The sequence below is a fragment of the Gymnogyps californianus genome, chromosome 7, assembly GCF_018139145.2.
Source record: "Gymnogyps californianus isolate 813 chromosome 7, ASM1813914v2, whole genome shotgun sequence".
Classification (NCBI taxonomy): Eukaryota; Metazoa; Chordata; class Aves; order Accipitriformes; family Cathartidae; genus Gymnogyps; species Gymnogyps californianus.
The window spans coordinates 6,597,420-6,611,190 of NC_059477.1; the positions used below are offsets into that span (position 1 = coordinate 6,597,420).

Here is a 13,771-nt window from a genome sequence, read left to right on the forward strand (position 1 = left end):
AAGTTTTATACTTTAACAATACGTTTATCTCTACGGGTACAACTGGCATCGCTACGTACCATATAAATGTTTTTCTCGCTTTATTATGTAAAATTAAGATTTAAAGGACAATGGCACTAAACTGACACTTTTTACATTGTTTTTAATTCCTTCTTCCAACTTTTTACAAGATTCACTATCGCAGAAGCCAAAAGGTGAAGGATTAAAAGAAGTCTTCACATAAGAGCTCTAAGGATTGATATTTAATGAACTGTGAGATGTAAATCAATGCACAACAGCACAGTTTAAGCTTAAAATACTAGGATAACATTTATATTAAAAATAATTCACCTACAGATAATACAGTCTAGTGTTTATTGTATGTTATGGAAGGTACACTTGAATTTCAAAAATTTAAAACATATAAAAAGTGGTTAAGGGCTAACATTTTATCAACATGTGATAAATGTGTAAGAATGTTTATTATACAGCAGGGTACAATGGTAGTGTTAATGCCAACAGGGCACCACAGAAGTTAGTTTAAAAAAAATTTCCACTATGCTTTATACAAACAACACCACTTGCTGTTGTTTAAGAGTATCGGCAGAGGATCGCTGTCTGAAGGATAAGCAGTCCTATAACATTTTTAATGTTAGATAGTGTCATAGTACGTAGATTTGTGAATGTTTCAAAATAAAACTAGAAATGCTGTAATTGCTTCACAGAAATGCACATCCAATATTTGTTTTCAATAAGAACAATAGGTACAAGATTATAACTCTCCCTATATGAAATAATTTACACACAGATGAAAGCTACACTATCTAAAATAATCACTAAATACATTTTTCTTCTGGGAAATAAACAAGCAATTTTTGTTTTGCATGATCAATATCAAAAACATATAGCAGAAGTAGTATTTTTTTAAACATAACTGATGCTCTAAAGTAAAAAAAAAAAAAGATAAGAAAGAAATGAGAAAAAAGATTTTCCATGAATGTGCAACCTAAAATCAACCACGCTTATATTGTAGGACAACCATATTAAGAAACCACTGATCAGAAATACAACTTTATGGAAAAAGTTTATAATCCACAAAACTGTTCATCAGGCCATAAAGTAAAATAGCTCCACAGTTTACAGATAAAACTGAGGCCACAGATGCGTGCTATGTCTTATCTCCAGTAAGTAGATACTTAGGCAGAGGATGTGACACTTTGTTTGTAGACAGCATGGTATGCATTTCTCAGCAAGACGTAAGGGAAGCAAGACTCCAAAAGATCCATTGTCAGGAATGGAGACTCCTGCACAATCTGAAAAATACCAGAAACACAAGCTTTTGCAGAACACCTTCTACTGCCTGCTGCTGCTAATCTATTTCATGGAGATAATTCTGGTCTGCACCACACCACCACTCACATATTTCACAGCAAAAAGAAATAATATAAAGTTTTATAATATAATACAAATAATACAAACTTCGGGGAGAAACACATTGCTATAAACTCACCACTTCTCAAAGCTAGTCATTTAGCTTTCCTATATATATAGTCATATAGCACTCCTGCCACTTCCAAAAGATACAGAATACTGAAAGGAAAACCTCTGAGCAGAGAGGATTCTCCCCCATCCCCACTCTGAACGGTGCTTCTTTAATGTGAAATTTCATTTTAATATTCTATGTACTAACTGATCAATGAAAATGATCTGAACAATGTGATACAATGTTCTAGGCAACAAAGGGTAATGGTAAAAATGTGCGTGTGTGTTGGGGGAATGAAAAAAATTAATGTCTGACATTAGAATGCCAGGAAGAATGACATAAAAAAAAATTATATCCACTAGTTGATGAGCTACAACACATAAGGTGACACCCAAAACCCCCTTATTGAATGATGCAACGTGAAGCCTCTTCCTTAAGTTAGTAACACATAAAACAGACAAAAGCTTACCATGTCTAGTAGTAGGTAAACAGATTCTCTGTTCCTTGTAGTAGTTTTATCCGTCTCCTGGCCAATCTTCAGTAGACTAGACGATGCAAGCTACATAAAAATGAGTATTTCAAAACAATAAATAAGACAATGCATTTGTTTAATTTATAGACTTCTGCTATTTTGCTATATACATACACACAAAACCTTTCTGAAGAAATCAATATCCTAGCCAATAGACACTGTGGTGTACTAATAACTACAAAGGAAAGTAAGTAATCCTGAACACACGAACCATCACTGGGCTTTAGTCTCAGTGAACCATTTTTGTTTATTTCTAGCAGTGTTTAATAAGCAATATGTGCTATTTTAATATTAAAAGTTAATTAATTTATTGCAAAGAACTTTTGGTTGTAATCATTGGTTGACCATTATAAAGTCTACTGAAATTAATGACAGAACTTCCATGGGATCAAGATCTCACTTTCTCTGTTCTTCCCAAAATGCATATAAACTTATTGCATTTTGGTACGATTTAAAGTGATTGGAGTTTTTATTGTTTGAAGTTATACCCATTTTGCAATAGAAGGACAAATTACGTTTTACTTCCTAAACTATATTTTTAATTGAAGAAATGTCATCCTAAATGTAAGTGAATGATATTTTATCACACCATGAGCAACCCTACAATACTAGTTTTAAAAGATATCCTAGAAACTTGTAACATGTACTTAGGTATTTACAAGCTCAGGATGACAGAATACAGTAAAATATTTAATTTGCGGATGCATTGATAACCCATGTTTTCGTGCCTTATAGAAATTTGAAAAAAAACTCTTCAACTTTCAGATGTACAATCGTCATTTATGCCCTCACACCAAGCAATGACACTGTGCCTAAACCACAAGTTTACCAGAAATAGATTTTAACTTAAAATGTTAACTTTAAAATCAAGATTCCTCTTGAGCGAATTCTCTCATAAATCAATTTGTAATATAAAGTGAATGTGCATACTTCAAAATAATCTTGGCACATACTCATCAGTATTAAATAACCTAGTAAGTTTTTTCCATATTTAATTAACTTTGACAGGAAAGCAGATCTTCCCTAGCAGTACATTTTCTTCTTAAGAGACATGTTTTTCTTTCAGACTAACAGTAAGTGATATATAAAAGGTATTAGAAAAGAAAGATTATCAAAATATCTGAACCATCAAGTCATGGTCTGTGCAGTAAAAGCAGTGGTCTGAAACCAGTTCGTAAACACTGAAAAAATGCAAACCTCATACCAAAAGTGTTTTTATCACATGAAACTATACTGGTTTCCTTCACTTGTCAAATGTATGCAACTTGACACAACCATTTCTCTTTCATCTTTTACAGCCAGCAGTTGCATTAGACAAGGTCAATGGCCAAAGGTTTTTCTTCTTTTACAAAATGCAATGAACTTCCAAGAAATGAAAGATCCTTTTAAGAAAAGAAAGGGGAAAAAAAAAAACCCCAAACCAAAACCAAAAACCAAAACCCCCCAAAATTGTTTCTTTGGACTTCTAGTTACAGAAAGTTACCATTATCCCACCCCGTAAGTGTGTAAGGCACCTAAAATAAGAGGGGAAGAGATATTTTTTCATATTTCAAGGCCAAACGTCAAACATCAAGATTTACTCAAAATCAGTAGTAATTTTTAAAAATTAAAAAGTGAAGCTGCTGTTTTAGCCTTTAGTTTCCCTTCAAGTATCGGCTAATTAAGAGCCACTTTAAAAATTCTATTTCTACTTGGGCAGCACACCAAAATGTATTTAAAATGCATCACCACCTAAGGGCTTTTGATTTTTTTTCTAAGCATCACTAAGGATTTCAGAAGCTTTGATCTTCAGCTTACTCTGAAGCACAAAAATTCCTCTCCCCAAAGATCCCTGTAACATACCGCTATCAGACAGTTACTGTTTAAGAAGGCAGGCAACAAAAGATACAACTCAAAAGCCACTCCGGAGTTACCTCCTTTGAAAAAGTAAAATAAACTAGAGAGTCCAACACATCATGGGAAAAAGTCTGCTAGATAGAATCTTGATTTTGTATGCATTGCACATTTCTTTTTCCAGTCATGGGCCACACAATGTACGAGATGGTATGTGCTAAAATACTAAAGATTATACTAAAAAAAAAAAAATGATGACACTTGTATTGATTTGCTGCTGTTACTTTCCAACATTACACACAGCTGACTATTGCTAAAGGACTACTTCTAAATTTAACCTACATATAGACTTGTATTAACAACATGCTTTTCTCTCTTGTGCACCAAAACCAGATTTATATGAAATCAATCGCATTGCATCCCAAATTAATATTACATTTTCCACCTGAATTTGAACATACTTCCTGAAGTCAATAGATATTTTTCTTGTTAAGGTACCAATTTTAACCTATTGCTAGATTTCAAAAAGTAACTTACCTACACCTGATTTTCTCCTAATCAAAATCAATGCTGTATTATACAATATAACTTTAGCTTCTCTGCAATCTATAGCTACAGGAAAATAAGTAACATTACAAGCATTATGAAGCAATATTGCTATTGGAATAAATGTTGGTTAATCAATACTCATCCATACTAATCTAAATCTTCACAGTATGCCCTTCTGATTAAGATTACTCATGGCTGATTGCCACTGTAAAGGTAACACTTGCAATGACAAACACATTGATAATTTAATGACAGCACTGTGCAAGCTAGACTATGTATAAAAATGGATTAAGGGGCATTAGGGAGTGAGAGTTCCCCTCTTTTTAGAGGAGCTAGCTCTAGAAATGAAGTTATACATACAGCCAAAAATTCTTTAAGACGGTCTTCAATGCTTCCCTTGTGGATGGTAAATAAAGCTGCAGCAATCTGGTTGATAGCTTTTGCCAAGCAATGAATGTTGTTGCAATGCCCTAAACAAAAACATATACAAATTACCTCAGCATCATGTTTGAAAATGACAGTATTCTTTGGAAAATATCACCAAAGAGTAGACAGACTTGTCACAATGAAAGATCAACTCTTAGCATCTTACACAATGGGAGCAAAGTACTGGTACTTTGAACTTGGTATCAGGAAAGCCACCAGAAGTATAGATCTCCCTTCTGAATGCTGTAATGGTCTCAATAACCTGACAAAGATCCCTGCGGCTTTTAGAAATAAGGAAAAATAAGATATTGGAAGTTTATTTGGCTTCTACAAAACTTCAGAGTATTACCACTTGACTAGGCTAAAAAGACACATGCAAGCAGGATCTTTTCAAGCTCATTGGCTGTTTTTCTCCCCTCTGTGTAAATGAACAAGTCGTTACGCCCAGACAGCATTCACCCCAGAGATCTACAGGAACTCAGGAACAAAACTGTTGAATTGCTAATTGCTGTACATAACACCTTGCCTAAAATTCACCTAGGCTTCAGAGGCCTGGAAGGTGATTAAATGACACCAGTTTTCAAAGAGAGCAGAAGAACTACTCCTCAGTAAGCCTGATATCTCTTCTAGTTAAGTCAAACCTACCACTTTAAAACAAAATTAATAGACACCTGGGCAAATATCTTAGGAAAGTGCTAGCATAAGAAAAGGAGGAGGTCTTTGAAGGAGTTAAGAAGCACACAAGCATGCAAACACTACTGATTCTTACCAATTCTTTTTGACCATTGCTGAGCACTGCGCTCATTTTTTCATTCAGTCATTTATCATAACTCCAAGATCATGCCTGAATAGCGAGGTCAGCTAGACCCCATCACTCCACATGAGAAAAAATAATTTTCCCCCCATGCATATCACTATTCTTACTTAAAATGAATTTTATCTGTCATTTTATTGCACAACTTACTCAGTGTCATAATATCTATGTGCAGCTCTTTACTCCTCTAATATCCTCAATAACTTCATACAATATGAAAATTTTCTCACCTCACTCTTCACCATCCTTCTGGGTGGCCTATGAATATGCTGACTAGTAGGTCCCAGCAACGATCCCTGTGGATCTCCACCAACAGGCCCCCCAGAGTTGATACTCCTACTCCATCTCCTATTTTTTAAATATTGCTGCATGAATATGCTAGTCCAAAAAAAGAAGAGATCACCACTTTCCCTGAACGTCAGTCAAGAACATCTGTTCTGCTTAATTCTGCTGATTTAAGTTTATATTTGCTTTTGAAGTGACTTCATTTTTATGTCTCAGAGACTGTAAAAAAAGCATCAGCAAGGGAATTCAGCTGACGAATTGTTGTCTTCCAACCTGCGACAGGTTTCAAGTATTTAGAAAAGGCTATGTCCCCTGCAGACTAGTGTTCTATTCTACCTCTAGATGACAAATTAGTCCTCTAGCCTGATAGTTGACTAGCAGTTGAGATTTCTTACTGGGAACAAAAGTAAAGATCTGTTAGAGTCTGAGCCTTTATCTAGAGCTAGTGGAAGAAACAGGCTTCATCTTGAAGTAGGCAGAGAGAACGCAGACATTGCTAAAGTTGTCCAAGAACTGTCTGTATTTGGGAGGTATGTCTTGCCAGATTAGAAAGCTGAAACTCCTTCAAGTCTGTGACTTGCTGATGGATAAATTCAGGATTTGTCCAGGGAATTTACTTCATAAAAAGCAGCATTCGTTAAGTTCTCATTCTGGAAATAGGATCTATAAGTGTCTAAAGCCAGATGTTCTACAATAAGGGCATAACACAGGAAAAAGTAATATTATGCAAGGAAGGCAGGACTGACAAGGTCTATTCTGTTTGTTCAGTTATTTTTGTAGAGTGAACATATTTTATATATCCCTTTTGCCAGACTCTTTTCCTCTCAATAAAAGAGCCCACTCAGTAAAGAATTACATAATACAGAGGCCACATCTCATAAAATCAGTAGCACTCCTAATACGGGCTTATTTGAGTTCTAGATGTAACTCCTCTCCAGTCACAGTTTTATGAGATCTTATTAACTGTACTTACTTTAAGAACCTACTTTGAAACAGGCTTTGTCTGAATTCATGTTAAGAGTTCCTGAATGTAAATGAAATCACAGAAACTGGAATATTTAAGCTACATGATATAAAACAGGCAGAAGATATAATTATCTGTTGTTTCAGCCTGCTAAGACCCTGAGGACTAAGAGGGTCCTTGGAAGAGAAGCGAATTTGAGGAAGGCAAACCTGCATGAGCTGTAACCTGCTGGAGAACCTCTAGCTAGCCTGACTCACGTTCTTAGAAATAAATTTGCAGAGGGGTGAATGTGAAAATATAATCACCATTAAAAACTTTTAGTATTGTCCCCTTGGCAAGTAGTAGAAGTTTTGAGACTCTACAGTAGGTAAGATGCTTTCAAAGGAGAAACTGGTAGCAGAAAGTGCTTCCAGGGGGTTTCTTTTATGAAACTATGAACAAGTAATATTTAAGAGATGTGGCCTTAAACACACATAAACAAGTTCATTTGGACTGAGTTAAGAGAATCAACCTGATTATCCTTTAACAAGGAAGTTTCTACCTGTGTCCCTCACCAATCACATTTGATATTCCCTGCTCTTGCCTATATTCTGAGATTTTCATTCAACCATCATGACTTTGAAAAAGCTTGCAAAAAGCTGTAGAAATACTATGAGAGTGTAGATAACATGAAACAACTCTGCGGGTTACAGATTGTTCTCCTTATTCATCAGAAAAAGATGTTAACTTTAAAATTCCTAACTTTTCAAATCAATGTTAAAGTTCTACTCATTGCATCAGAGATTTATCCAACTGTTTCACAACTGGCAAAAGGCTACACTATCTGTTTAAAATGAAACTAGAGTTAACAAATCCCTAATCTCTCAAAATTGAAGAAAACATTAATTAACCCAATTTAAAACAACAATCTTGGGTCTCTCAAAAAATGTGATCTGCATACTACACAAAGTGATACAGAAGGCTTTCAGAATTTTTGGTCTTTTCCTAGTACTTTAAATTTTCAGAAATCAGTTTAGACATTCTTTGTGAGTTAAATTTTGACCGGATTAAAAATAATGCAACCTTAAAAGAAAAAAATAGAAAAAACACGCTGTACCCAGTAAATGGATGCAAAATAAACATGGTCTTTCATGTGAGCCATACCACACATCACAAAGGAAATAGCTTGAACAGCTGAAAGGTGACTTTTGTGTGTGTTGGAACGGTTTTGTCAGTCTTTTTTTTTTTCCTCCCCCAACTTAATTTGGTCTGAAAGAGAACTTTTTTTTGTGGATTACATGCAAAGAATTTCCTTGAGGCAAAGATTTTTTTTTTCTTTTAAATAAGGAAGTTGAATTACTGCGTAGGATATAATTCTGTTCACAGCTTACGCCTTCCAGATTCTGTTTTCAAAATTTTATGCTTCGTAATACGAACAGCATATTAAATATAGAAAAAGACACCTTGTTTGAGTGGCCCAAAGCCAATGTAAAGATTACTAAAACATCTATACTATTATATAATAAGTCTTACACTAGTTAATGTAGAACGTATGCTCTAGCGATTCCACATATTAGGACGAGATTGCCCCCTACAGTATCTGAACTGTTCTTAAAATCTCAAGTAGAAGACTCATTTTTCATAGAAAGTTATCTCAAACAAGAGTTAAGTAAATGCCTTTTAAAGTAACTTTCAGCAGAACTTTCCTGGATTAGGGCTAATTGATTTTTAAATTTTGTTCACTACAAAATGTAAGTAAATATTTAAAGCAAAAGTATTCAAGAAACTACCAGGACTATTGTGAAGAAAGCATTCACAGCAACTATTTAGCTGACTCTACATTACCTTCAATGGCGGGGCTATACTGAGACATCACGTTACTAGCCAGCGTTGGCAAGGAGACTGCCACGAAGACCATGAGAAGGCAAGCAATTTTATATTCTTCTTCTGGACTAATGTTTTCTAAAAACAAAAACAAAGTTCTTCTTTAATTAAAGAAGTCATCTTAAAGTATTTCCTTTCAACTGCAGGTAGTTTAGAATATAAAATGTTTGACCAAACTGAAACTTAAACCCATCAACAACAAACTCAATGTCTGTGCTGTGAAAGGAGGAATATTATGTCAGTCTTGCCAAAAGACACAGGGTGGAGCTTCAAAATGTCCAGTTTATTGTCTACAAGAATGAAGTCAAGCTGCTGCCACCCTATCACTTCTAACCATTTAGTTACTAAGACTTTAATATGCTGAGCAGAATAGTATTTTTACATGCTGGTGCAAATCCAGTTATTGCTCTGAGGTGAGGAGAGCTTCTCTTGCACTCTCCTTTTGGTAAATGAGCAGAAGGTGATGTGCACTCACCTCAATTCACACTAAAACCTTGTGTTTTCAAAAATAGCAGCATCACCACACATTAGCATAAGATTAGTTTTAAAAAAAGTCAACAGTCGGTGAAATACAGTACTTATATCTGTACAAACTGAATTACTAAAAGCAAAATACTTCAAACTGCAAAGGTAAGAATCAAAATACAAGACCCTAACCAATCATGAAAATATACATAAATTCCCCATGTTCACCCAGGTTAAACATTTCACAGCTGCATCACAATGAAAATAATCTATTTAAAATACCATTTCAGATACTAGCTATCTTCCAAAGATATACCTACATATATTATACATATAATGTATATAAAATAAATACTTTTTTTTTTTTTAAGGTACACAAAGAAATTTGCTTGACACTTAAGTTTGAATATTAAAATGTCCCTTGGAATTAGCTGTATTCTCCCCTCCCAAAATAACTACTATTAAAGCAAGAAAAAACAACTTAGGTAGCATTTAAAACATTCACGATCTGATTATAACATTAACTATCCATTACACACAGGGGAAAAGAGCAATAAAGTGCCCAGTAAGGAAGACAGGGAAAAAAGCTGAAGACTGTCAAAAACCACTTAAGCGTCTTAATTCATGCCTTGGAACCTGCCAGAGTAAACAAAACTGAAAAGCTTAGACAGTGGTGCTTTAAAGCAAGTAAGAGGAAGCACTACACATGTTAGAACATTAAGATGTTTATTTTACCATGTTTCCCCTTGTAAGCTTCATGTTAACACTTGTATAACACACTGGTAACACAATGTTGTGAAATTCATGAAGTGCATTCAGCTGGCATTTCAGCTCCTAATGCCTACTTACATGACACAGATTTGTTACAGATCTGTACAACAGAACTGATCACGTCCGTAGTTGTTCACAATAGAGTCCTATTTTCATTGTCCTTAAATTACAGCAGTTTTCACCATTAGCTATTAAACTCTTTCAACATCTACTCGTTATTCTTTTCTATGTCAACAAGTTAATTCATATGTGGTTGAAAAGATTCTCAAGCTAACACATCAGTAGGCAGCAGGCACAAATAATTCATGTTCTTATGCCATTTATGGAGTTCATTGAAGGAATACAAAGGACCCAAGATATAAAAGTCTCCTCCTAGCACTTTAAACACTTCCATGCCTGGGTGCATTTATTTTTTCGCGCACCCCTCCCCCCTCCCTTTTTTTTTTAACACATTTTTTAAGTTGTAACTTCTTACCTGATTTTTGGGAAGACAGTGCTACAACCAAGGCAGGATCAATCTCACAAGGCAATCCAGCAGCTGATGACAGTTCATACACATTCATTGCCACCTGAGGACCAGAAGAAAGATAATTACAAATAAAACAACATTGAATGCTTTTTGTGTAAACATGATAGAGCACAGTTTTGCTGTCATGTTTAAAATGTTCATATTAGAGTTTGAGGTGCCAAGAAATTTCAGAGACTTGGCTAACAAGATAAAGAGACTCTAGATTTTTGTTTGTTTCTAACCTACATTGAACAGCTGGGTCAGTACTTTGTGTGCTAGATTATAATTTCTTTTTGTCAAGCCAAACAAAGCTTGTATACTTTTCTACATTACCTCCAAAGCAAACATGCTGACTTCCAATTAGCTGTTTCTACATCCTTCTTCACTGTTCAAAAGAAACTAACAGATTTTCTCTAACAGATCTAAAGTATCAGCTAACATCTGCAAATATAGCATTTTTAGACGAAAGCCAGAAGTCACAATCTGGTGAAATATTAGAGTAAGGCAGAAATCTTACAACATTCAAATCTGATACAGATTCAGTGTCCAGTGATTCCAAGTGCCAAGAATTAGACTCTAAGTGGCCCTAACACTTGGAAGAACTAAGAGCATCTTGAAATGTATTCCATTTTCCAGCCTGTCCCAGGCTGTATCTTTTATTGCCATTAACAAACGTTCAACACAGTTCTTCTGTCTTTCCCCAATTTACATTTTGGACAAAGTATCTGAAACTGTAGATCACATGAATCTCTGCAAAAGCAGGTTTATACCAAATACAGAGGACTACAGGAAATGCTAACGATGTGTCTTACTGCCATTAATATTTGAGAAGTTTTACACTTTGTCCATAAATTCTCACATATAGTTGGTCAGCGGGACATAGGGGATATTGTGCAGACTATCCTTATTCATGTGCTCCAGCCTGGCTATCCGAGGGCAAGTTCTGATATGAAAAGCATACAATGTTGTTTGCACAGTGCTATGCTGTCAGCAGGACACATGATATTAGCTTGAGTACAGTCCTGCATTAAAAGAATTACAGAGCATCTGGACAGGAGCTGGTTCACAACAAACTGGTTAAGGAGCAACTGTGGAACAAATGCAAGGCCATTTCCAAAACCCTGTATAGGCATCCCTGCAATTTAATATTACAAATAACCAAATAAGAGGAGAACAAATCCCCATTCTGCCAGTCACTCCAAATCATAAGTTTCAGGGATACTAAAATAAACACAACATTTCATAACAAGTATTTATTTCATCAACAGCTTTAAAGTTATTAATGCTTTGCTTGGTAAATTCAGTACATAGGAAATTACTATGTTATGTCCTAAAATATGCCCAATTGGACAATTGTCCCAATCCATTGTACAAAGCCTTGTAAAGATCTGTCTGTTGACATGCCTTCATTTAAGACAAAAAAGTCTGCCTTATTGTCCCAAAAGAAGCCTTTGTTGCCTAGAATTGCACTGCTGTACGTGACAAGGCCAAGAGAAAGCTCAGACAATGAGGTGCTGATTGTCCACAGGGCTTAATTGTCAGCAGGCTCATAGCACAGTTCTGGCCCTTCCAACAAGCTGTTTTCAAGACAAAGCTCTGGCAGAGTTGTGGGGTAGCACATATCAGAGTTCCCAGTATTCCCAGTAGGCACTATGGACAAGACTACACAGGTTTGGCTCCTTCTCCATGCACAGTCCTCCAACGTTATCCAGGCAAGCTATGTACTCTCAACGAAGCCTACGTGGCATTGTGCCACACCACAAGATGTGACATCTACGGTTGGTATCGTGTGAACACCAGTATGGTGGACTGTACCACACCACTTAGAATTTATTTCAGGCACTCTGAACTAGAAAAACACACACACAAAATAGGTATATTTAAGAATCACAGCAGAACTACAGCAGACCCAGAGAAGGCCAAATATTATGTGAAGCAGAGGCAACTAGGTGGTGCTATGTAGCATGAGCCAGAGAACAGTCCTCAGCATAGTTTTATTTAGCAGTAGATAGCTTTTTCTGCCATCCAATTATTCCAGTGACTGCAAATTACTCCAGTGACTTCCAGTAGACAAGCAGCAAGCACTATGCTTTCTCGTATCTGCTGACACAAATGAGTTCAGTGACGTCTTTAGAGATCCACTGAGATGTTTAAACTGAGCTGTTATCATCAGCTTAAAAATATCATGGTAAAATACTGTCTTCAATGATTACTGTTGCGGCCTTTATCCCACCCTATTTTTCAGCACCCCTTTGATACTAGAGGGTGTAAGATGCTTTCTGAAAAGATCAAGCACAGTAAGCAGCGAACTTCCCTTCTCATCTCTTCTGCATGCTGATTCCTCAAGTTCTATAATGGAACATGATGCTTTGGTCATCAATGATTTTCTCTGTAACTATAGGTGAGAATTTTAGAAAGGCTTTTCTTGAGAAGTGCAAAGGCAACTTGCATCATTTTGAATTTTTATCATGAGCCAGTATCCTTAAAGTTAATTTTCCACAGCATTTCCACAAAATTCCTCTATTGTGGTATGAATTTACATGTTTTCTGGGACATCAAACATTCATGGCTGGTTTATCAGCATTACAAGTTTCAAAGAGCATGTGGTTATATTTTGGAGTGAAATAGCATACGTGTGAAGTTTCAGTAATTTATCATATTCTTCATGCAACCTCTGACTCATTGTCAGACAGACTGCTAAACCAAATCTTCTGAAATCATGAGGCCCACCATAACGGACTCTGAACTGTTCCTGTAATGTACTTTTAAAAAGAAGGATGTTTTTTATTTAGCGAATCTTCATATATAACAGAACTTAAATTTCTTTCCTCCAGAGTAAATGGCAAAATGTAAACTTCAAGTTCAGGAATAACAACATATTCCGGCCCTCAAAAATGATACTTTGCTCAAGAGCAGATTTCTAAAAATTGTTTCTGTAAAAGTAAATCAAGAGGTGGGCAATGTGTATCCCACTACACATTTTCTGCAAATCAAATTGCCACAATACCATTAAGAAACTTGCAAACCTTCATAGGCTCCAACCTGCAAAAAGAGATTAAAAAACCAGCTAGGCTGCAGCTACTGTGCATACATGTCCAGAAGCCACGTTATGTACCAACAAGGGGTTTTGGATGGAAACATACTACCATTCAGAAGCAAGGCACCTTATCTGAGCTGCTAACTTTTTTCCAAGCATTTCAGACAGTGGGTTCACGAGAATTTTCAATTTCAGGTCAAAATCAGACTTGTAGCTATTACATGCATAGAGCTCCACCCATGTACACAGAGTCCTTGAAACA

General features: G+C 35.7%; 1 protein-coding gene across 2 annotated transcripts in view; it reads right to left on the reverse strand.

Annotated features, from left to right (window-relative positions):
* Positions 1-220: 220 nt before the first annotated feature.
* The window catches only part of NCKAP1 (NCK associated protein 1), a 62,838-nt gene continuing 49,287 nt past the window's right edge, over positions 221-13,771 (reverse strand). For both annotated transcript variants that reach the window (XM_050899806.1, XM_050899807.1), the window contains 5 exons: positions 10,440-10,533; positions 8,690-8,806; positions 4,737-4,846; positions 1,932-2,021; positions 221-1,292 (listed from right to left, as the gene is read on the reverse strand). In XM_050899806.1, coding sequence (XP_050755763.1) covers positions 1,176-1,292; positions 1,932-2,021; positions 4,737-4,846; positions 8,690-8,806; positions 10,440-10,533 — 528 coding nt within the window. In that variant the 3' untranslated portion in view covers positions 221-1,175. The remainder of the gene's footprint in view (positions 1,293-1,931; positions 2,022-4,736; positions 4,847-8,689; positions 8,807-10,439; positions 10,534-13,771) is intronic.